Source organism: Phasianus colchicus, chromosome Z (assembly GCF_987193195.1).
Source record: "Phasianus colchicus chromosome Z, bPhaCol1.hap1.1, whole genome shotgun sequence".
Taxonomy (NCBI): domain Eukaryota; kingdom Metazoa; phylum Chordata; class Aves; order Galliformes; family Phasianidae; genus Phasianus; species Phasianus colchicus.
Genome location: NC_143476.1, coordinates 7,432,521 through 7,457,579, shown reverse-complemented (window position 1 = coordinate 7,457,579; position 25,059 = coordinate 7,432,521). Strand labels below are relative to the sequence as shown.

The following is a 25,059-nucleotide window of genomic DNA, read 5'->3' as shown; positions in this document are numbered from 1 at the left end:
TCCTCAGGTAATGTGTGCTGAAGAGCTGACCTTGGTGGCAGGGGCTGTGGCTGCATTTTGTGCCTATTCAGAGCAGGAGCTGCAGAGCGAGATAAACATCACGAGAAGGTAAGGCTGAGAAGCAAGGACACCTCCAGAAAGAAGAGAAAAACTGAGTCAAGTGAGCTGCGTGACGGCCGTGTGATTCTGACCATGATTGGAGGAAGAGCGCATGGCTGGGAATGACTGATGGCTCTGGTTGGATGGGTGCCTGTGTGCACAGAGGTAAGGAGTGTTTGTGGGATGTTTTGCTGGCATCTAACGGCTGTAAGGGGAAGTCAAGAGAGAAAGCTTGTGAATGCATAGAAGGGATGTTAAAATCTGGAACAGACTGTTTGGATCATTCACAGCTGAGTCCGTGCCAGATTGCCACACTGCCAGAACCTGGGGCCTAGGATTTTCCTTTAAGAGTGCCAACTGCTTATTTTAAATGATAAAAAGTAACATTGATAGAAGCTTCCCTCCTTGCATTAGAATAACGCATTGATATTTGATGTTTCTGTCTTTCCATTCCTTTAGCAGCCTGGGGGTTGATGCACCTGCATGCATCTGCTGCCCTCCCCTTCTGTTTTGTGTAAAAGAACAGTAAAATATGCAATCAGTGTGAGATCTTTCTGAAGTATTTTACTTTATTTGCCCCTAGGCTGCAATGGCTGGGAAATGGCAGTGTCACCCAGGAGCCCACACGGCGACCTGATGTCTCATTGTTGGGGTCTATTGGAAGCCACCACGATGACAAAAGAATGCCTGGGATTCCTCCGGCCCAAATGCCAAACCTTGCACTTGGCTGTGCTGAACCTCATGAGGTTCAAGCAGGTCAGCTCCTGCTGGAAGCAGATGGTATCCCAGTGTGAATGAAGGTCAGTGCAGGAGCAGCTGCTGATGGGAGGAAGGAAGTCCATGCTGAAGAGCTCTGAAGCATCTGCAGGTATGGTTCTGGAGGAGGCAGCAGTGATGTCGGAGGGCTCCCCAGCAGGAAGCTGTCTCATCCAAATGCTTGCTGAGTGGTTGGAAGGGAGCTTTCTGCATGACAGCAGCACCAGTTGCTTGCTTCAAATGCTGCAAAGACAAGGATTAGCACGAGTTCCAGTATCTACAGTATCATCTCGAATCACAATAGGATTACAATGTGTCCTCATACAAACGCAGCCATTTCTCTCTGAGTCCAAAGGCTGTCCGGAAAGCATCTTTGAGGTCTCTCACACCAAACCACTGCTGTCTGTGTGGGATCTGACTCATTAGGGTATAGGGGTTAGGAACCACAGGCTGTCTTTTGAGAACGGGTTCAGTCATTTCCTTACATCTTGCACCAGCCGATACGTGCCGTCTGCCTTCCGTGCCGACAGGATTGGGGTGTTATAAGGCCACAGACAAGGTTCCAGAAGACATCCTTAACCACTGTCTGTGTTACAGCTTTTAGACCCACTCTCCCTTCTAAGGCTATGGGATATTGTTGCTGTTTCACAGCTCCACTCCCTCCTTGGGCAGTTCTTTGTAAGGGAAAATTGTGAGTCCACCCCGATTTCCTTCCCCTGCCCACACCTTTGGATTCATTTCTTCTCATCATCAGCTGTTAACACATTCATTGACACCTGATATCTGTTTCACAGACTTGCAGCTGTAATCCTCATTTAACTGTTAAATCTCTCCCCCATAAATCGGTCCCTGCTTCAGGCACAGAGAACAATTGCCCTGCAACTATTTTATCTTTCCATTTTAGTTCTGTGGTCTCCAAGAGTGGAGCTGTCATTTCTGATCCCTCAGCCCCAGTTATGCACAACAGCCACATCCAGATACACGTCTGGTACCTCTGAACTAGCTAATGCTGTAGGATGGAATGTTGTTTCTGCACTGGCTATCAAATGTGGGATTGCTCTGAAGCAGTACAGCACCATGTGTTTAGTAATTTGCCCTTAGAAACAGTTTGAAAAAGTAGAAAGACTTTATTAGTATTAGTAAAAAGAAGTTATTTCATAACATTTTAGAAATACAGTTGTTCAATCATGTGATCAATTCTCACTTACAGAACTGTAATAGTTACAAATTGCATGGGTATAGCATTAAGGACCAGAAAGCATGTTGTAAGGCCATTCTGTTTGGATAGGAGAAGCTCAGCAAAAGAAAAACAGACTCCAAAGAAGCCAGGGCCTCCACACAAGGCCAAACTGACTCACTCTGTGGGCAGGTTGGGATGCAACAGGCAGGCATCAAGAGACTCCCCTCTGTCCTCCTTCCAAACTTCTCTCTCTTCAGGGATGAGCAGGTGTCCAGAAATAGTGGCCAAGTGTTGATAAGCAGCTGTCAGGCGTTCAATAATTAGCAGTATACCTGCTGAGCTAGCAACAATTGGTGTTTAGCCAGTCACACACACACACACAGAATGGCCCGGGTTGGAAGGGACCTCAAGGATCAGGAATCTCCAACCCCCTGCCACAGGCAGGGCCACCAACCTCTGTACCACTGCACATATGCACATTTCTGGATAGAAACAGCAGTGTGGGAAAAAACTGTATGCTGTGGATGCAAAGGGTGAATCAGAATGGCTTAACAGCTCAACTTATGAATGTATTTTCACCTTCACATTACCCATACAATGTCTGAGAAGGAGCTGTGTGTCAGATTTTTTTTTATGCTCCCTTTCTTTCACCAGCCCTCATGTGAAGTGCCTAGCTGATGGCAGCCCTGCTCAGCCTCAGAGAAAGGTGACCCCAGCCAGCATTTCTGTGCTTTGTGTCCTGTGTCAGCAATAACTCTGAGTAACTAATGCATTCAGGAAAACCAGGGTCTGTTCGTGGACCATTTGCAAACATAAAGAGATGCAAAAACCCAATGGATAACTGAGCTGTTATGAATGATTATCCCCACCTCTTCTGTTTGCAGCTCAGTGACTGTGGGCAGCCAGTCGAGCCAATGCACACCCCAGAAACATCAGACAAGGCACTTCTGACCTCGTTCTTCCTGTGACCTTACAGCACTGCCCTGCAGAATGAATGTGTGCCTGCAGAGATCTCTCTTGGCATGACTTCAAGAGCAGCTCAGTCAGTAGTTCACAACTTCACACCCATCTGGCTGTTAGATCTACGAGGGAACTGCTGATGTCAGAGCTAGAACATTGCCAAGCTGCAACAAAAGCTGCATGGCACAAGTGCCCATGGGACCTTTTTCATGGCCTGATGGAAATCACTGCAGTTGTTTTCTCTTCCATTTGCTCAAGTAATGTTACAGTACTTGTGGTGCCACCACAGCCAGAAGCACTGCTGAGGAAGAAGGTCCACTGCTCAACTATACTGTTAGACACAGCTTACGAACTAAGGTTCTATCTCCACAGCATATTGCAAAAAAGACCCTCTTGGTCCTTCCTTTTCAAAAGCAGTGGGAAAGACAGAGCATCAGTTAGCACAAAGTTAACCCGGGGTTAAAGGCAAGGTAATATAAAGGGGTTTCTGCCCTGTAGTATGACTGTATTGCTCCCTCTCAGTTTAAAGCCTGGTAGCCATCCAGAAGTACACTGCATTGACAGAGTATTTGATAGGAAAAACAAAAAGGAAAAAAAAGAAAAAGAAAAAGAAAAAGAAAGAAGGGGAAGATATAAGAATGAATGTGGTTTATGGGTCAATTTATGCGGTATCATGAGGGCTGATGCACAAAATCTGTGTTTGGACATCTCTCCACATTCCTGTTCCATTGGTGCCACAGAAGAAATGCTCCAGAGGGATTTGGCATAACAACGTATGATCTTCCATGTCAGTGTAGGAAGGTCTTTTCATTCTGTGGGAGCAAAGAGAAAGAAAAGCTATGAGAAGAATAGCATCTCTACTGTGCTGGAATCCTTGTTCCCAGTTTGACCAAACACTGAGTCATTATGAAAAGAATAAAACGTGACAAGAAATTCTACATTTGTCCCTGCATTCAGACCTTGAAAGTCATATTGATGCTCGTGCTTTCCTTGGTAGAGTAATTAAGGATGTGCACTGACTCTCAGCCCCAAGATGAAGAGGTGTTTTCTAAACATTTCCTTATTTTTCCCACTGGGCCCATTGCTCTAACTTAAAATACATCCTCAAAGCACTTTCCCTCTCATGGATGTTTCCAGCCAGCTTCCCAGTCTATGACATTTAGGGATGTGATCCGATCTGAACCTTTACGTAAACCTTTTGAGACTTGCCCATCACTGCTTCCATTGCTGTTTCTGAAAAATAACCTCAAGGCTATGTAATTAATCGTTCCTTGTTTTAATCTCCAAACCCAGGTAGATTAATGCCTACGCTGACCACAGATCAGTGATTTCTGGAGTCTTCTGCAGAGCAGCACATCTGTAGTTACAAGTTCTGAGTTTCCTTAGAAGGAAAGAAAGAATGAACAAAAGAAGGAAGGAACAAACATATTCTCAGGAGGAACTTTTCAGGGACCAATTCACAAGCAAAGGAAAACATGCTGTTCTCAGCAACCAAACAATGTACTTTACGCTGCCACAGGGATTGATAACACGCTACAGCTAGAGCATAATTAAAGGGCTCCATCACTGCTAGGCCAAAAGCTGACCCGCTTTAAATCCTTACAGTATGGCGAGAAATGCTCTGACAACTTTCTCAAACTTGAAAAAACTGCTCCTGCTGGGCAGCCCAGTCAGCACCAGTATCCTTCCAGGTAACAAGCAAGAGCTACAGACTGGAGCTGAGCTGCTGGCAAGAAAAAGCATAGCTTGTCATATCAAGACTGCTAAGAGAGGTAAAGGGTGTGACTGCCTCCTCCAGCTGCCACGGCCTGAGACCACTCCTGAGCAGCCACTGGCTGGCAGCCCAAAGGCTGGGGACCCAGGATCTGTGCTCAGGCTGGAGGACACTGCTGCCACTCTCCTGTTTGCAGATTCAACCAGAGATGAAACTCAGCACGTATCCCAGAGACACACACACAGGATGCTGACACAGTCAGTCACACAGACTGCCACAGACAAGAGGCTGCCTTCACCAGCACCTACACACAGCAATCCTGCACAACAAACACACTCCAGTCCTTTTCCTCCCCTTTGGCTTGCAGAGACAGCAGCTCACCAGTGCAGCACACACACAGCACTCAAGCTGCAGAAGCACACCTGCAAGCACTGATACAGCCTCTCTGTCCAACAGCACCCCTGCGTGGATCCTTTAAGGAGCAGCACAGCAGTGCCTCTATCCAACACCCCTAGGCAGATCTCAGGCCCTTACACAGGATGGCTAAAATCGGAAGGGTCCCCTGGAGATCATCACCTCTGTGGCTGCAAGTAAAATGCCCCCGACTCCAGAGCTGGCACCAACTTTTTGCTCACATACACAGGTCTCACCAGTCCTTGCAGCAATACGTACACATGGGGCAGAGTGTGTGAAGGTACAGAGTGAGTCCAGATTTAATAAGAAGTGATAAGCAGACAGACTGTGGTCAACAAACACAGATGCCAGACACGCCCTGACCAGCTCTATTTTACACAACTTTCATAACCTTGATTTTCCAGCACCTTCACTCTGTTCATCCCTGGTTCCCCTTTTCTTTGTGCATCTCACCATGGTTTGCAGCCTCTACTGAGTCCCAGATTATCAGGGATTTGTTTCTTGTCATTGTCTTTATGTTTGTTTGGTCAGGTCTATGGCATCGTTTATTTTGGTTTCTGCCTTCCCCTTTTTCCTTTAGTTTCCCACTCAACAAAGTCCCTAGCAGATAACCTTGCTGGAACAAACACTCTCACACACTTACATCCCCCCACCAGTAACTGTGACTGACCAGGCAGCTTCCCATTACAGCCCTGCTTATCATTTGCTGGTCAGGTCTGTATCTCTCTATGCTCCTGCTTATGTCCTCCTCCCTTTCCTATTTCCCTTGTTACACTGTAAAACAGTCTTTGACCAAATATCCTTCAGGGAGCAGACACTCTCCTTCCATACCCCGTCACAAAGGCCTTTAGAAACATTCAAGAATGACCAATGACTCATCCTGCTTCACATTCAGTTATGCTTGGCTGCATCTTTCCAATGGCTTCTTGACTCAGTGACTCCACTTGACCTACAAGTCAGCCCTGTGCAAACTTACATCACTTCTGAACACAGCACTGTTCCTTGCTTCACCTCTAAGGCTGGATGTGGCTCTGGGCAGCCTGGTCTCCCTTACACACATCTCCCTTACCCCTGCCATCAGCATCCCACTTGAAACACTTCCCCACCTGTATCAGCATTTCCTCTTTCACACAGCTGCTGTGCCAGGACCTGCAGACTCCACAAGAACAGGAGAACTCCGCAGACGACAGTGATTCCGTTCTCCGCCCCAGAGCCTCCAGTGCTCAGCATCACACTGGGTGTTGTAAGAGCGGAGTGCTGACCGTCACGTCTCAAGCCAAGAGCTTCAGACTGAGCTGCAGTGCCAACGCACTGACACTGCCAGCCAACCTGATGGGGCCACGAGGAGGAGGAACTGCAAGCCAACCAGGACCACAACCACCTGAATTTCAAGCAAACAAGAACCAACACTTGCACTTCTTAGCTCCAAAAACGAAACTAACAATTGCAAAGGAACCTGATGCAGCCATCTGACAATCTGACATGCCCTGGAAATCAGTCTGCAGCACTTTCAACTGCCCTACACCAACTTCCAGCTTCTGCTTGCCGCTCCCTAAAGGAAGCAAGCAGCCAAAAGCAGGAATTTGTCGGGCTGGCTTCACCTGGCAATGAGCAGTCCTTAGTGAATGAGAATGGAAAAAGCCAACTGGATGTTACCATCTCATCTGTTCCTCCCAGGGTTTTACTGTCTCCTCACATCTATCAGAGGAGCCTGTGTGAGATAAAAGAACACTACAAAAACCAGTCAGCATGTACCTGTCACGGTGGATCAGAAGGGAGTTCAGGAGGGCTCCATCCCCTCTGATGCAGTCAAGGCAAAGTAAGGAGAACACCTCAGATGCCATTCCTGTATCAAGACAAAAAGAAGAAACAAAAACAAGCACGAGCTCTCAAAATCTCAGACCAAAAGCTACTAACAAATGGCCAGAGCAAGCAAGGCACAAATGAAACTGGCTCCACAGTATTTCCAGCAATGGCCAAAATCAGAAGCCTAAAACTGCATCTGAGAAAGAACAAGGTTGTACAATCTCTTCTAACACTCAAAAGCATACAGCCCAGGGATTCCCTGTACTGTAAGTTGCATGATGAATGCTCTTCTTCGGAAGCAGCTTCCCTTTTTGCTGCCAGCTTTGCAGCCATACAAAGGGCTGAAGGCTGTATACCAGAGGGATGAAGATTCCCCAGAGGTCACGAAATATGACTGACCCTACAGAAATCAGAAGTGTTCAAAGATACAGCCCGGCCTCTGCTGTCTGACCATACCTAACCATGATTTCCATCTCACTGTGCAATCTCTCAGAGGCAAACAGCACAAGCAGAGCCCTGCACAAGGCGCCAGCAGCAATACTAGAGGTCACCTGGCTTTGGTGGACGTTGAGGAACTGAGTGTGTTCACTACCAGGGGACTGAATGGATTCACCCCGCTGTGTGACAAGGCGGCCTGAACAAGAAATTTAAAGTGCAAAGGAATAACAGCATCAACAGCACGAGCCCAAATTTCATCTTAGGTGAAGATGAATCTTTTGCAAAATGGCATAAAATGTAAATACTGGAAATTTAAGAGTTTGCTTTCCCACTTTCAGAGACATTTCCTTCCTCTACAATACTTGCTGTGAACACTGCTACACCACTGTGCTCATCTCCAGAATTTCAGCTAACGATTTTGTTCACGATGCCTGGTGGCAAAGCAAACACAACCACATTCAACTGTTCTCATACTGCAGGCTGTTACACTTCTAGAATTAGAAACAGAGAACCACAAGGCAGAACGAGAAACATCCAGTGATTATCTCACACAACACTTACCTCAAAGTTACTCATTGTCCCTGCTTTATCTTCAATCCTACACTTCTGACACTTGCAAATTTGCCAGCAGTTAACATGAAAAATGGCACAGAATACAGTCACAGCTAAAACTCAGTCATTATTAGAGGAATGGCTACAAAACACTAACAGCCCAGGGAAATGCAAGAGCAGCATGCACTCCCTCCAGAAATGCTCCCACACATCTGCAGGTCAGGAACCTCACACCAGGCATACTTTCCAGGTATTCAAGGAATCCTCAATGCATTCCTGCACTGAAAGAATTGCAACTGGAGCACTTGCAAATTGTCAGGGTCAGCAATAGCCTTTACAACAGCAGCTACTCTGCAGTGCTGAGATTGCCTCCCTAAGATATCTCTCACTGAGCAAGGAACACCAATCTTCTCTTACACAGAAGAGTCTTCTTTCAGTGCTGACAAGGATTACCTCATATTCATCAAAAGGCTCCAGAGCCTGCACTCTGTGTTGCTCATCTTCTGGAACACAGCAGGTGAAACACTCGCTCACATCTAAAACAGAAATCCCTCCAGATGATTCCTTCTGGAAGAAAAGACTCACTTCCCACAACACAACAAAGACCCTCCATGAAGCATCTGCATGGGGGGGTCTTTAAAACTGCCCAGCTGGAAAGAAGCAGCAGCTCAAAGTCTGATGAGATGTCTTGCCTAAACATTTCTACAGAATACCTAAGATGAAAAGCCTTAGAGGAACCCATACGTTGCCTTATCCCACACCAGCAAACAGGCTGCTTCTTGGCGAGGGACCTTCAGATGACTAGCCACATCAGCAGAGCAGGCAGCAGCTCTGCCTCGGCCCTTTTTGCTTCAACCCAGCTGGCCCAGCTGGCGACTTCTACAATTACCTGCAGTTACCCCTTCTGCAGGTGTCTCAGTTTCCCATGGCTCTGAGGGCTGCAGGTACTCACTTTTCCAAAAAGCTCTGCTGCTGTGCTTCACAATCAGGCTTGGAGACAAAGAACAAAGTGCAGAGTCCAGCTGGCTGAAATGCTGTTGCATGACACGTCCAAAGGGGTCCTCTGGGTGCATCTGCTCATAGAGCAGAAAGCATGCATGAGAGAAATGCTCTGCTGCCCACTGAATCAAGGCTCCTGACCTGTCGGGAGACGGACGTACGGATAATTAAATACCCGTGGGACCACCTCTTATAGGACAGGTGCAGCTTAAGGCATGCTATTAAGGCATCCTGACAGATAACATACAAAAGAGAAACCTGTACTGGGAATCTATGGAAGTCTCATCCATTCATAGAGAGAGTCTGGGATGAGAAGACCCCAAAATTTTAAAAACAAACAAACAAACCCACAGTACTTCAGGTTCTTCTTCTTTGTATTTTTCTAACCTCCCTTTTAGGTTCACAGTACAGATGAGATTGGAGAAACCTCTGGATGCCATCTGCTCCAACCTCCTACACCAGCAGAACCACCCAGAGCTGCCTACCCAGGACCATGGCCAAGTGGAGTCATAGCACGGCCTGGGTTGCAAAGGACCTCAAAGATCATCTGGTTCCAACCCCCTGCTGTGTGCAGGTCGCCAACCAGCAGCCCAGGCTGCCCAGAGCCACATCCAGCCTGGCCTTGGATGCCTGCAGGGATGGGGCATCCACAGCCTCCCTGGGCAACCTGTTCCAGTGCCTCACCACCCTCTGGCTGAAAAACTTCCTCCTCACATCCAACCTAAACCTCAACACCCCCTGTCTCAGTGCAAAGCCATTCCCCCTTGCCCTATCACTCTCCACCCCCACAAACAGCTCTGGAAGATCTGCAAGGAGGGAGACTCCACAGCCTGTCTGGGCAAGCTGTGACAGTGCCCATCACTCACACAGTCCAGAAGCGTTTGCAGATGTTCAGACAGAAGCTCCTGTGTTCCAGCTGTGCACACTGCCTCCTGTTATGATGCTGTGGGAATCAACTGCTCCCTCATACCTACAATGCAAGGAGCTGTTTGGAGCTTGCACAGAATCCACAAGGCTTTAGTTTTAAGACACAAGTCTCCCATGACTTGCAATGAAGCCTCTGCTTCTCATTTCACAGCCCAGCTAACCAAGGACAGCTCACCTGAGCTGCTGTTTGCCATGGAGGTGAGCACCACCTCTGCTATGGAAAGGGTGGGGACATCACTGTCCAGTCCTGCTTCATCTACAGCTACGCTCAGCTTTGGCAGCTCTGATAAATCCACTCCCAGCCACCTGTGATCCTTTCCACAACAGGCGGTGGTGACTCCTGTGGGACAAAAGCAATGCTAACTCACTGCAGTGGCTGTGCAGGACTGAGACCAAGACCAGGAAAATCAGTACCACCAGCAATCACTCACAAGACCCAACTCAGTTTTTCTGTGAAATGAACAAGAAAATGCCAAAACTGAATGAACCATAATAAGGTAGCATCCAGAAGCATCAGGAAAAGACCCAATAAACTCAGAAATGAAACTCCATTATTCCTAGCACAAATTTCAACTACTGACTTCCAAGAGTTGTATTTACTGTACGAACAAAACTTTGTCACCTTTACTTTAACAACATTCTTATATCACTGCTCTCATTTACAGACATTTCAATTCAAGGTAAGAAAATGCCACTGCTTTGACAAAATAGTTTCTCTCACATCTACCAAATCATTATCAGATTTGTTTGTGGGCTTGGTGGGGGGGTGGGTTTGTGTATTTTGTGTTTTGTAATCTCAAAAAAAAGATTTCATTTCTGTAAGATGGCTTTGGATTCTGAACCACGAGAACTCCCTGCAAACACGAGCACTAGTCCTGCAGAGCACTGTTCTCACAAACAGGTCCCAGCTTATGATCTGCAAGCATTATACAGGCATGCTTCTCATGACTATCGGCACTCATAAGCTGCTTCACTCTCTTCTGCCAAAATCAGACTGTAAATAACTAGGCAGTAAAGTAGGTCTGTATGGTAGCTGCTCTGTTGCCTCTACGCCAGAGAAATCCAGCACCTGTCCCTGTCCTGAGATTTGTTCATCTGCACGCTTCTCAAAGGCAGCCATCACCAAAAACTGAGCGGCCTCCAGCAGTCGCCCATCCCAGTGTTTCCTCTTATGTTCTTCTAACATCTCAGTCATCTCACCACTTCTTCTGGACGCAGAGAACAGGATATTCCCATCTCCTCTGACACCCACCTTTGGCTTCAAGTGCTTGGAATGGTATTGGTACGGACAGAATCCTTTTCCACAGGATGCTGTACATCTATAAAATGTGGACAGATTCAACAGGAAACCAAACCAGCTCTCCTACCCCCCCCCCCTTCCTTCCCCCTTCCTTCCTACCGCCTTCCTTCCTATCCCCTCCTTATTTCCCCTTTCCTTCCTTCCCCCTTCCTTCCTTCCCCCTTCCTTCCTTCCCCCCTTATTTCCCCTTCCTTTCTTCCCCCCTTCCTTCCCCACCTTCTTTCCCCTCCCTCCTTCCGCCCCCCCTTCCTCCCCCTTCCTTCCTTTCCCCTTCCTTCCCCCCCGCTTCCTTCCTTCCCCCTTCCTTCCCCCCCTTCCTAAGCCCCCATCCTTCTCCCTTCTTTCCTTGCCCCCCATCCTTCCCCCTTCTTTCCTTGCACTCCCTTCCTTTTTGCCCCCCCTTCCTTCCTTCTGCCTTCCTTCCTTCCCCTTTCCTTCCGCTTTCCTTCCCCTTTCCTTCCCCCCCTTCCTTCCCCTTTCTTTCCCCCCCCCCTCCCCCTCCCTTCGCCCCCCTTCCTTCCTCCCTTCTTCCAGCCCCCCCGTTCTTCCCCCTTCTTCTCCCCCCCCCCCGGTCCTTCCCCCTTCCTTCCCTCCCTCCCCCCTCCGTACCCTTCCTCTCCTCTCCTCCGTGTCCGTGACGGGGGCACAGCCCCGGGAAAAGGACAAACAACCGCAGGGCTCGCAACGCTTTGCCGCGAGCCGGCCGGCCCCGGGCCGCGTGCGCTCCGGGAGAGGGGGAAGGGCAGAGAGCGAGCAGATCGTTGGAAGCGAGAGAAAACGCGACGGCAGCGAGCCGAGGAGGAACGGCGACTCGCCGCACGAACCCGATCCGGCAAAGCGAGAGACGCGAGAGCGTCCGGAATGCCGGTCACAGCGCGACAGTGCGAGGGAAAGCGCCGCTCTGCTCCGCGGCGAGCTGAGACGGCTGAGCCGGGCCGGAGGGAGAGGGGCAGCCGCTCGGGTCCTGTGCGGAGCTGCACCCCGCTGCCTCTGCCCGCCAGCTCCTCGGGGGGGCCGCCCCTTCCCCAGCCCCCGCCGTCCCCCCCGCACCGTTTCCCCCTCTTCCTCGCCTCCTCCCTCTCTCCCTCAATGTGTCAGTGGCCGTACGTTCAGGTGTTGTGATGACAGATAATGATGAATGCCCGTGATATCAGAGGTGACTGTTGGTGGTACGGCAGCAGAGGCTGAACCTTCCTACAAATACTCCATTACGTTTTGTTGTCGTGCCAGCAGAGGGCAGCAGAGCTGCAGTTTCCATCGAAATCAGTAGCAGGCATTACTTTTGGAGCAACGTGTGCGTGACATTCAGCATTTTGGTCTCTTATCTACTTATCTGTCGGTAAAACGTGTGAGTGTTTCAAAAACATGTCTAAAGACAGAATTAGTTATGCCAAGGATGAATACACAGCTAGAAAGCCTATTTCTTCCTCCATTAGTTTTGGGCTTGTTATGATACATCCTTCATGAGACAAGTGCTCACAGCAGAGTTCTGGCAGTGTCTGTTTCTCCATTTACTCTCCGTTTCCTAGTACCCAGAGCAGCTGTTTTCTCAAATCAGTACATTTGGACTACATGTTGTCTTCCATCTGACCACTATGCACTGAACAATCAAGACTTAACCAAGAGGAAATCAGCTTCTCCATGCTCGTGCATGACCTGAGATTTGAGCTGTCCTTTTCAAGACATTCACAGCTGTCACTTACAGTCAGGATTCTGGTGCAGACCTGCTTAAACAGCAAAGCAAGGTGTGCTTAAATGCCTGCTTATCAATGCCTCTAATAGAATGCATTCCTAAATTTAAATATGCACAAAAATGTTTATGGATTTGTAATTGTTTGTATATATTCATGTCTATTTCATAGATTTATAATATATAATTACATATAATTTATGTAATTAAGTGTAATTTATACAATTATATAATTAATGTATTTGTAATATATGCATATATGCATTAATTCTCTCCTCCTTCTACTGACCAGGGATAACTACATACTGGAAAATACTCACAAGTCTGCCAGCAGACTGCTGCTCACAAGGTCACATCCAACCCCGCAGTTCAGGTGGACAATGCAGTCGTGACAGCAGCAGTAGAGGAGCTGCTAAGGTGGAAACTCGACCAGCAGTCACATTTCAGCTTGGATCCATCTCTAGAAGAGAGACACCAGTGATACTATCAACACAGAATTAATGCATGGGCAGTCACTGCAATGGTCTGTGATGGCAGCTGAGCTCCAGGTGTGAAAGGTTTATCTATTGCATTTCTTAATTAATTATTATGTGAATATTACTTACAGGTTTTGAATTGCAGATTTTGGTTTCAGCTGTTCAGAAGGTCAGTGCTCCCAAACACTGAACCTACAAGCACAAACTGTGAGATGGTTTTGATACCTCCTATGGGCTCTCTGTACATGGAAACAAAGCAACAAATGGGCCCTGCAGGTAAACACAAACCTGCTTTTAGCACCATCCATCCCTGTGCCGAACATCAGAGGGGATCTGCTCTGTGTCCCACATGCAGAAAGGCAGTCTCTTGTAGGCATCTGGAGAACTAGATGCTCCAGGAAATCCATCCATTCCTTCTTTCTGCAGTTCTTTTGGCTTAAAAATGGTCTTTCCAACATAGCAGCTGGGTAACTTGTATTGCTATTTCATTCATTTTGCCCTTCCTTTTGCTCTCCTTTTCGTGCTGAGTCAAAATTCCCAGCAGAATTAACTTTCTGTTTCTAATGATCAGTGAGAAATTAGCTGGTAACACACATGAGGAGCTGCCAATCTGGGTTTGTCCAGCTAGCTCAGCACAGGTGATACCAGCAAGCAAGCAATGACATAAAAATACTCAGCATGAAGTGCCTTTTGCAAAGAGTTGCCAGAGCATTTCAGATCAGCACAGACTGTTGGGAAGTTTCTATCAGTGCTGTACTATTTCATCAAGGATTAATGTAAGTGTAGTGCCATCATTGCCCTCCGTTTACTGAAGGTGCCTCCACACATTCTGGTTGTTGGCAGACACTCAGAGATGTGGAAGGTTTGATAGGTAAAAGAGCAGCTCCCTCCTTTTCCGTGACAGCTCTTTGTTCCTTAAACATCTGTATGTGATGTGTTATACTTTTAAGATGTTTATTTTTTATTTTTCAGATTGTAGAGATTGATGGTTGTGTTTGTTTGTTTGTTTGTTTTTCCCATAACTGACTGTCTTAAAGAAACACAAATAGTTTGAAAACCATTCTTCCCAGAATGCATCTTCTAGGTGACAGGAATAACAGTTCTTATTTAACCTGGAGCTAGAAAGGATGGATAAGGGAACTGGCAGCTCTACACTTTCTTATTTAAAGAAAAAATATATATATAGCTGAAAGGAATCATGTAGTACATAATGTAGCTATCAATATATCTGGGTGCTTTTTTTTTTTTTTTTTGGTCATTTATTGATCTTTCTTGTATTTCAGATTGATCAAGCAATCCACCAGCTTTGCAGAATTATGCCTACCCCACAAGCCAGAAATGCTTCAAACCCATCAGAAGACATCTGTAAATACCTTGGCACAGCCCTTCTCCAGATCAGCCCAGTGAGGGCTGAAATAACTCATGATTCCAGCTGACAACGTGCTGCTTTCTAACAGACATTTTGCAGGAAGGGTTCTTTCCTTTGTCATTTGGCACAAACCTTTTCCTGCAGAAATTTTAAAGTAAATTTCACTGCCAGAAAGATGTGGAGATCATCAACACTGCGTTGCCTCTTGCTCCCAAAACATGCTGACATGACTAAAAGGTCACAGCACTTCTATGGTACATTGCTTCATCAACACACTCACATTCACACTCTTAACATAAAATGAAAGAAGTTGGTGTCATGGTTCTCCAGAGTGCAGAATTCTGTACTTAGCTGCTAAAAATGAGTGTCTCACAGCTGAATCTTGGCAGAAATCCATCAGGGGAAGAAGGGCCTTGAGGCTGTGCAGCAATGAGGAAGGCTGAGTTCCTCTCCAGTGCTGTTTTCCAAGCCAGAGTCCAAACCAAGAGAGCTTGCAGCACTGGAGAATGAGCTACAAACGGCCATTTGAAGCATCTCTTCAAGCACTTCTCATCTGCCCAGAACAGAAGGCCACAATCAGTGTTAATTCTTTTTCTATCTGCCTTGGTATGCAGCAAAGACACTGGACTTTGGTTTTTAATGTCTCACAGTGATTTTCCAATAAGAAAACAAAGGAAGAAGAAGTATAAAGGCTCCTTGTGCTGCTGGTATGTAAATCACCCAAGCAATCACAAGTGAAGATGAGAATGGTGAAAGCTCACTGCTGATGTACCGAAATCTTCATGTGCTATATCAAACCTGCAAGGAATGCAATGGACAAATGACAAGCTCACGTCTCTCTTCTGACAAGGTTTTGGCTGCAGTGACAGCCTTCTTTCTGAGTCAAATCTTACCATCCTCCCAGCAACAAGCTCTACCTGCTGAATGGCATATTGCTGGGAGCATCCTTCCACAATCCAGTAATGGTCGGAACAGAACTGTGAGCTTGATTTCTTGGAAAATCAGGCTGTGTCTGAATGTATTCCAGCACAGAGCAGGAGAAGAGACGGCACTGAGCAGCATGGCAGCAGGTAAACAAGGCATCGTGTGCACTTTAGAAAGTAGAGCTTTCCTGTGACGGACAAGGGAGCAAGATGGGGGAAGATGGAGAGAATCAAAGACTGCGGCCCTTGGTGGGAAGGGAAAAGCTAACTTCAGTGTGGGACACAAGAAATAAGGACAATCGACATCACTCTGTGGACATTTGAAAGCCCTTCCTCCAGAGCCGCTTGCCTCCGGAAGAGAGTGCTCAGGAGTGTTTACTGGAGGAGATCTGCCTGTGACTAAATAGCTCCAGCTCGGTCTGGGAAAGCTGGGAATGATACCTTCGTGTCCTGTGAAAACAGGATGCAGGTGGGCATCCCTGCTCCCTCTTATCTGCTGGCAGGGCCCAGAAGATGGGAACCAAGGAGGTGCTGCTGAGATCCCAGAGCCAGAAGCTGCCACTGCAAGGAGAGCTGACTCGACCACTGTGGATTTGAGCTGTCACTCCAAAGACAGCTGACTCGACCACTTGGAAAGCACTGAAAAGGAGCCATCATCGCCATGGTCACTGTTGCAGTCATTGTCAACAGAACAGCAACACCCGATGACCCACTGCTACTGAAGATCAGTGGCTGAACTACGAACCGAGCTGGGGAGGTAAGGAGTTGCCTGGGCTTTTGAATACGTGCACCCCCTCCTCCCTTGGTGTAGGTCTTTTGTTGTATTGAAAAATGAGTGACAGCATCGCCAGCATGAAAAGTGGAGATGTCTTATTTGTGTGATGTGTGATAGAAAGCTGCAGCCACAGCATGAATCACCTCTGATGATGCCCGCTGACACTGAGAGAATGACTGCTGTAGTTAGGGGGCTTCCAGAGTCGTTAAAACCTATAGGTGTACAAAACTCCTCGCTGCTGGAAAGTGCCTAAGTTTTGGTGAGAGATGTGTGTGTCTCTGGGATTACCTCTGCTGGTTTGTGCTGAGGGCTGTCCTGCACACGCTGTCCTGTGACAAGTTCTGTGGTCTTGTCAAATTGGTATTTACATCTGCCAGCATTTGAGTTGCTTTGGCAATGCTCAAGTGGAGAGTTCTCAGGACACTCAGCCATCTTAGCAAACATTACGTGGCCAGTCCACATCTTGTCCAATTGGACTGGATGGGCTTTTGGTGAACTGGCTGAAGTGTGATGCTGTGTGGCTGTTCATCAACACCACAACCTCCACTGAAGAATTCCCATCCGGATCCTGGCTCACACTGGGACTTCCTGGGTGGGGAAAGCAGCTGACACAAATACCTCTTTTGTGTGCTGCTGCAACTCTGATGTTTGTTCCTCGTATGATTTACTCAATTTCTGCAAGGCCTCGTATCCTCCGTGTGCTTTGTAAGCACTTGTACTGATGGACGAGTCCAACAGATCAGGGCAACATTTGTAGCCAAGCCCAAGAAACCTTTTACAATATATCTGACTCGGCCGACAGATGGAAAGATTCCGTAGCTCTGCAGCACAGCACATGCTGAATGGAGGAAGAGGAAACCTGTGTTCTGCAATTCGTACTTCATGCCCAGTGCCTGTAAGATCAACACTGCAGAAGGGTGAGATACGAACAAAGGTGGCTGTCAAATATTCAGAGCTGTTCGGTTTGCCTTCCAGCGTTTCAGGCTCTTCTGTCCTGTAAGGGCAAGAGGATGCACACGTCGGAGAGCGTTCCCAGCCCTGGCACAGCCCAGAGATCACTTTACTGCGTTCATTCCATGGTATCCAGGGAACAGTCTGTCTGTGTGGAGTAGGTAGATTTAATTTCCCAAAATAAAACCTCACGGGTTCAGGTGTGGGAAGAAATAAAGTGGCATTTCTGATTGATGTCTCTCTGAAAATATTTATGAAGAGCCGTAACTGTGGCTGGTATATGAAGTACAGAACTTAGAGAGCTATTTATCTTTCCCCTCTTCTGGAGCATTAACAAGATGTCCTTTCATGGGCTGTGAGTTGGCTGTCGCAGCTCCACACCAACATCAATCGCATTCCTGCAGAGAAAGCTTTGGGGCTGGGTTCAGCTGGACATTTACATCACCTTGTACCATGATGTGTTGTTCTGATGAGCCTCTGGGAATTACACGTTTCAACTGGACCAGGTCAAGGCTTCCCAAAGATACAGCTCCCCTTTACCAAACAGACAGAATGATAAGACCAAGTAATAAAAGGCAGTGCAGTGGAGTTTCCAATTCTGTTAAGCAGTCTCCTTTATTTCACTGTATCCACTTGCCTATACAGCAGTGCAGCTATGGAGCCTGTGAGATGTTTAGCTATCCAGAGATAGGATGAGCTGAACTCCTCTTCAGGCTGCAGTTGTTTTAGTTACGTCTATGCAGACCATAATGGGGGCTTAACTCACAGAGAGAAAGTACACATTGCAAGCCAAAGCCCACCCAAAATGTTCAGTGTTGTCTTTCAGAACTGGGTTGGGAGCTCACACAGAGGTGTCAGGTCTGACGTGCAGTTTGAAAGAACCCATATCACATAGGAACAGCAGCCATTCCAGAAAGGTGAGATGCTTTTAGAGATGCTGTTCTGCATCATTCAGCCATTGGTTTTATGGCTTTGCATACCTGTCTTCAGAGACATGCATTCTGCTTTCAAACTCTGTGCTGACTGTGCAGCTCTGGCAGCACATCTCCGTGAAGTAAATGCGGCTCTTCAGTTACTCAGCACAGAATAAATACGTGCCTTATATTTGGCAGCATTTTCTTCACAAATACCTTCCTGCTGAAGCATGCCTCATTTTTCATAGTTTTTCTTCTTGCTCATTTGACAACGCATTCACTTTGAGCCTGTTCCTGCCTTATTTGTTTGGTGTTTTCCTTCACGTTATGTATGTTGCAGCCATTTGTTTTGTAACGAGTAACAGGAGCACGTTTCTAAAAGCACTCGTAAGATGTGTTCATTTCATTTTATTTGTTATAAACATTTCTCCTTGGAATGTGTTTGGGTTTTGTGCCAATCTGACTGTAGCTGTTTACTTAGCACGGCGCATTTCATTCCAGTAAGAACCACCCTCTAACAAGATGAACTCATTTTGCACGAGTGAGTGTGCAATTATGGATTCTTTTCAAAAATAGTGAAAATCCCTTCACTCTTAGAAAAGTTATTAAACTATGTTGATTGCTGACATTCTATGCATCAAATGTAATTGAGCTATGCACATTTATTGTTTCAGAGCATCAGAATGGACAGAAAATTATTGTAATCAGCCAGGAGTATGTTTTAGTTTCTACAGTGAGACAGGGAATTTCTACAGTAACCGTGGTATCCATTAGGATAGTGCTCATGTGCTGGTGCACCAGTATTGCTAAACTGCTGGGGTTTGGTAACCGAGGGCTCCTTCTGAGACCTAAATCTTAAAATTAAGCCCTCGTGAAGTACTTTACCAGTTCAGGTCCTATTTATTAAGCCAGTAAAATGTCTTTATTACAACTTCATGGAAGGAATTCCGCATGGAACCGGAACCCCAGAGCCGAGTGCATCACAGAACATGCTGCGTTTGGGGGCCTGCAGGGCTGCCCTGCGTGCTGCCTGGTCCCCAGCCATTCCCTGTGAGGTGACACTGCGCTGTGATGTCACAGTGGTACCTCGTGCGCCCTCGTGGCAGCGGTGGGAGCGGTGGCTCAGTCCGCTTGTGGGACCCGCAGGAAGCGGAACCAGAGAGAGCGTTGCGTCTACCTGGAGATTTCCTGCTGTCATGGAGCGGCTGAGAGCCCTTCGAGGTGAGTCCCTCCACCTCTCCGCACGCCGTGACGCCGCCCGAGCGCACGTGTGCCTCCAGAGTCAGTTCAGGCCGCGCCGGCAGCACCGTCCTCGCTCTGCTGAGCGCAGCTGCCCGCCGTGGTTTCCCCGGCACCCCAGCAAGGGGAAAGCTCCCTCCCCCGTCCCCGCCAACCGTGGGGCTGGAGGAGCGTTCCTCCCAGAGCCGGCCGGATGCTCGGCCCTGGCTCCGAGCGACACCGGCGGCAGCTGCTCCGCTCTTTGCTTCCAGGTCTCTTTGCCTGTGTGGGCTGCGTGCCCAGACGTACGCGTCGCAGGGAGAGAAGCAGGGTGCCGAGCCCTGTCCCTGTCTCCGCTGTGACTGTGCTGCAACAGCGCCTGCAAGACCGGGAGGTGAGCTGGGGACGTCCGGCCGTGAATCCTTGCCGTGGCACAGTGCCGTGGTCCTGTGGGTGCCGGGCCGCGGCACCACACCGGCACGGTGATGGGTGGCAGTGGGCGGCTCCCCGAGAGCAAGGGCAAAGCAAAGCATGACTGGTCCCTGTCCCCAGGGTGATCGAGCACAGGTGTACCGCGAGCTGGAGGGCGCCCTGTGGGAAGACGACAGCCGCCCGCCGTGCGGAGTGGTGAACCGGCTGCTGGCAGAGGTGTCCCGGGACCTGACGGCAGCCCAGGTGAGGGGTTACAGCCAAAGGCAAAGGGAGCCGCTGCCCGTGCTGGTGTTGTGCTGGTGGACGGCGGTGGCTCAGCCCTTCCCGGGGTCTCAGGCAGTCTCCTGGACGGTGTGTCACCAGTGACTCCTTTTCAGGGTGTCAGGGACAACGTGAGGATGGCTGCCAGCAACGTCCTGGTGGCTCTGGCCCGGATGCATTTCAGCTTGGTGATGGCTGAGCTCCAGGGCCAGCTGAAGGCCATCGGGGAGAGACCCAAGGATTTCGTGCTCATCACCCTCAGCAAACTGTTCGGCATCTACGGTAGAGTGCTCTCAGCCACCCTACACCTATGACAACTGGGGAAAGGGGTCTTTCCTCTCTGGGGGATGCAGGGCTTCGCCCCCTCCTCTGTTGCTGCCAGGGCTCTGACTGTGGACCTCTCCTTCCTCTCTGCAGCTCCACAGTGCATCCCCTTCACGTGGCTGATGCTGGCTGGCCTGCGCAGTGTGGTGGGCCAGGTGAGGAGCGGCCGGACCCTGCGCCTCGCTTGTGCTGGTGAGTGCTGGCTCCAGAGCAGGGGGCCTCGGGACAGCCCTTGCACCTCGCCCTGCTGCAGGCTCTCACAGGCTGCCTTTTCTCTCACTCTCTTTAAAAAAAAATATATATATATATATATTATTCATTATTTTTGTTTGTTTGTTTGTTTTCAGTTTTGAAACAGTGGCTGGATGGAGTGAAGTCTAACTTGTCCTCTGGATCCCAATGCCCCTGGCCTGCCATGGAGAAAGAGCGGATCTATGAGAACCTTCAGGAGCTGCTCTTCTCTGTGCTGAGGAACTGGCAGGACTGCCAGGAGGAGGAGGTGAGCCTTGCTGCGCCCCCAGCCAAGGGTGGCAGCGGGGGCACCCATGTGGCAGCTCTGTCTGTGCCCAGTGGGCTGGCAGCTGAGCAGTGATGGGAGGGAGTGGGCTGGCTCTGCAAAGGGCCCCGAAGTGGCTCTGTGGCAGGGAGCAGCTGCATGTCACAGCACTGTGGCAGGAAGAGCTGGGGATGAGGGTCTGGGGAAAACCTGCCTGCCCTCCAGAGCGAGCTCATCTCCTGCTGGGCGTGGGGGTTGGGGAAGGGGAAGGGAAAGAGAAAGCCTTCTCTGTAGGAAGGGCAGACCTTCGGTCTTTGATGCCGGGCCTCTGCCATCCCTCTCCAGGACAAACAGGCCGTCCTCGGGGCCGTGGCTGCCATGCTGGATGTTCTCCTGCAAGAGGAGCTGCACCAAGAGCACGTCTGGGAGCAGCTCCTCTGGCTCGTGCACCCGTGTCAGGAGATCCAAGACACCTGCAGGGTGGCCAAGGTGAGACGCTGTGCAGGGCTCAGGGTGGACGTGGGGCCAGTGCAAGTGCTACGAGGGGTCGGGGGGTGCAGGGAGGAGGTGGGGAGCCCTTGGAGAAAGGAGGAATGGGTGCCTGAGAGCCTGAGGAGCTTTGTGCTAGCAACTGGGGGGACCACATCCAGTTGCATCTGACTGGAGGAGAAGAGGGCTGCTGGGTGGGAAATGCCTGCAAATGATGCCCAAACATGGCTCAATTGAGAGCAGAGAGACTCTCAGTGCTGCTGGGAGGTGGGGAATAAACAAGAATGCCTGTGCAGGAGCTTCTCCCTGCGGAGGAACAGTTGGAAAACAATTTCTCCACTCCCAAGTGGCTAGATGTGGCTTCATCCCTTTCCTCCTCTCCTGGTCTCTTGCAGAGTCTCACTGTCTTCCTGGAGGCCTTACAGGGCATTAAGTCTGTCATCCAGAAGGACAGGTTTCTGGACATCACGAGTGCTGTGTTCTACCAGGTAAGGGGAGCCTATCCTTGTGCCCACAGCAGTTTCCCTCTTGGTTAAGTCTCAGGAGGACTGCAAAGGTCTGAGCCCCTGACTAATGCAGCTCAGCCTTGGCTCCTGCATGCTCAAGGCTGTTCCAGAGCCGTGCCTGTCCCCCCGGGGATGCTGTGGGGCAGGCTGGGTTTTGTCTGCCTGTCCTCTTCCTGAGAGTGCTCAGGGAGATGAGAGCAGCAGCACAGCGTCTTTTCCATCCTCAGTGCTGATGTGATTTTCTCATATGGACTTTGTTCCCACAGCTCTATGACAACACCAAGCAGCACAGCGAGGCTGATCGTGCGGAGCTGACCCACTGCATCATGCTGCAGGGTAAGGAGAGGAGCTTTGGCAATGCTTGGCGGTGCCCTGGCCAAAACCCCTCTCACAAACCTCAGGAATGGGCGTGAGTTTCTTGCTAACATTGCCTGGGATTTCCTCCCTGCAGCCCGGATCTGCCCAGAGGAAATGGTCCTGTTTCTGCAGTCACAGCTGGGCGAGGACTGGGAGGCTGGACGCGTGGCAGCACTGGGTCTGCTCGGTGCTCTGGCTCGCTCTGATGGTCAGTACCACAGGGTGGGACTTCCAGGGATCCCCTCTGCCATCAGGATTGTGGCTCCGCTCATGCTTCTGTGCATCTCTTGCAGAGCCCGTGATGATGGAGAAGCTGCCCCAGGTGGTTGAGGCTGTGCAGTGTCTGTGCAGCGACTTCAGGATCCGGGTGAGCTGCTTTGGGAAAGGAAAGCTCTGTCAGGGTGGTGATGCTGCTGCCAACACGGGCAGGGCTGGGGTGACTAGAGAGGTGCTGGGGCATTGACCACACGGTCGCGATGGCTCCTGTGGGAGAGCAGGCAGAGTGGAGCGGGCAGGTCCCTGTGCTGTGCTTGGAAAGTGCACAGCCTGGTGCTACGGCCTGGCCCTCACCTCAGGAGCCAAGGCTTCTCCTCTGCTCCTGTTGTCTCTGCTCGTGCCCAAAGGGCTGCCCCGATGAGCAGGTGGCTTCCCTTTGCCTTCTGACCTGAAAAATCACACCCACAATTGACCCCTGGCAGGTGAGGACGGCAGTTCTGCATTTCATCAAGGACCTGCTCAGTTCGAACACCCGGAGCTGCTCAGCCTGGGATGTGGTGGGGCACATCTTCACTGAGTTCAGCCGCACCGCTGGAAGAAGGGTAAGGACAGTGGGCAGCATCTTCTTTGGGAAGACCTGTGCTGCTCAGAGGGTGGCACAGAAGCACTGCTGGGGCCGCACCTGAGCCTCCTGAGAGGCTCCTGAGAACTGAGGTAACCGGGTTTCAACACCGTTGTTGTGCAGGCAGCTGGAGACCTTTCTGCCCGGGAAGCCCAGGAAGAAGGAGCTCTGCAGGAGCTGTGCATGGACATCCTGGGGTCTCTGGACGTCTCTGCGACAGGGATGTCCAAAGTAAGTCACATCTGCCCTGCTGCTGCTCCTTGCCTTCGCACCACCTGTTCCTCATCCCACCGCCCCAGGTCTCTCCTCCAGCGTGCTCTGAAGCACGCAAGGCTCAGGGAAATTCGCAGAGTCCTCTTCGTCTCTGAGCGGAGGCAGGAATGCTGACACGCTCAACTGCCTCGTTCCCGACAGCTCCTGTGGCCACGGCTGCTGCTGTTCGTGGTGCCAGCCCAGCACACCGGCATGCTGATCCCGGTCTCGCGCTGTGTCCGAGCCCTGGCCGAGAGAGAGGATCTGACAGGACGGCGAGTAGAGGAGCTGGATCCCCATTTCCTCAGCTCCATGTTTCAAGGTAGGAGCAGAAGCTCCGCCAGTGAGCTCTGCTGACCTGTGCTACCACCCAGAAGGGACAGCGGAGCTGCGCGTGGCTGGGCACGGAGCGTCTTGGAGTCTGACTCAGCACTTTTTTCTCCTCACAGGCCCACGACTGACTCCCCAGACACTGCTGGCGCGCCTGCTGGTGAGTAGATGCTCCAGAGCCCAGTGCCACCAGCCCCCGGGAGGAAGCAGCACGGCCACGGGCAGAGCTGTCGGCTGCTCCTTGCCCGCCAGGGCAGAGCTGTTGGCTGCTTCCATCCTGGGGGGAAGCCGCTGCTCTTGCTGCAGAAGTGACCCTGCTTCTCCTTGCTCTCGCTCAGGTGGTGGCAGGGAGCCCTGTTGCAGGCAGCGAACTCCAGGCCGCTGCCTTGCAGCTGATGCAAAACCTCCACAGCAGGTTCCACAGAGCTGTGGGGGCGATGTGGGCCGCTGAGATCCCCCTGCTGCTGCAGTGTCTCCAAGGTAAAGTGCTGGTGGGGAGGGAGAGGCGGAGGCAGGGAAGGGCGGGAGTGAAAATGCAGCTCTCTCTGCAGGGTGGCAGAGGGGAAGCATTGCCTGCAGCCCAGTGCTTGCTCTGCTGCTGTTCCCATTCCAGGGAGACAGCGCTGAGGCCCGGGGATCTTTCCCCCTGGGGATCTGCCCCTTCCAGGACACGGATGGGCCCTTCATGTCCCCTCAGTTAGTTCTGTGTTCCTGCAGGGACAGTGTTTGTGGGGAGGGACAAGTCAGTTTGTGGAGGGGGTGCGGGTCCCAGCTTGGCAGTGTCAAGTGCCCAGGCCAAGCCAGGTTTGCAGCAGCTCTTCTTCTGTGCCTTGATCCCAAGTAAGGGTCTTTTTCTTCCTGTTGCTGTGCAGGGAAAGATGAGAGCTTCCTGGACACTGCAGGGTGGGAGCGCCGTCTGCTGAAGGTACAGCACTGCTGGGTGCAGAGAAGTGCTTGCCTGCCCCAAGTAGCCCCGCTCCCATATGAGCCACCACGGGACAGGAACAGCCTCTCCAGTGCTGCTGAGGAGCCTTTGAGGCGCTGCCTCTTCCACTCTGTCCCAAGCCCAAGGGGGGTCTTAGGAGAAGAGCAGCAGGCACTTTAATGGGGGGAATGCTGGGGAAGCTGGGAGAGGAACTGTTCTTCCAGACACCTCTCCCCAGAGGGCTGCAGCAATTGGGAGTGAGGGAGGAGGCAAAGGGCAAGGGAACATCGTCTTCTCCTGTTCTCCAACAGTTCCTCGGGGCGTCAATGGACACCATACGGGATGAGGCCTGGATCGAGGCCCTGAGCTGTGAGCTGAGCCGGTGGCT

At 50.2% G+C, this 25,059-nt stretch overlaps 1 protein-coding gene across 1 annotated transcript; it reads right to left on the bottom strand.

Moving 5' to 3' along the window:
• Window positions 1-2,024: 2,024 nt before the first annotated feature.
• LOC149912374 (uncharacterized) lies at window positions 2,025-18,374 on the bottom strand. Its single transcript, XM_090131047.1, has 7 exons — window positions 18,310-18,374; window positions 17,238-17,372; window positions 11,755-12,070; window positions 11,098-11,164; window positions 10,021-10,185; window positions 8,872-9,059; window positions 2,025-6,969 (listed from the first exon to the last, which is right to left on the bottom strand). The coding sequence occupies exons 1-6, from the start codon at window positions 18,372-18,374 to the stop codon at window positions 9,046-9,048; spliced, it is 762 nt and encodes a 253-aa protein (XP_089987173.1). The 3' UTR covers window positions 2,025-6,969; window positions 8,872-9,045.
• Between the last annotated feature and the right edge of the window lie 6,685 nt (window positions 18,375-25,059).

What these genes read in the sequence shown, in the direction of transcription:
- LOC149912374 (XM_090131047.1), bottom strand. Translation starts at nt 18,374, where the DNA reads ATGTGCTGCCAGAGCTGCACAGTCAGCACAGAGTTTGAAAGCAGAATG. An exon ending in CGGAGGAGAGGAGAGGAAGG is followed by an intron (nt 11,165 to 11,754) that starts GTACGGAGGGGG and finishes CACATTTTATAG; the next exon opens with ATGTACAGCATCCTGTGGAA. An exon ending in CCAAGCACTTGAAGCCAAAG is followed by an intron (nt 10,186 to 11,097) that starts GTGGGTGTCAGA and finishes TTTGTCCCACAG; the next exon opens with GAGTCACCACCGCCTGTTGT.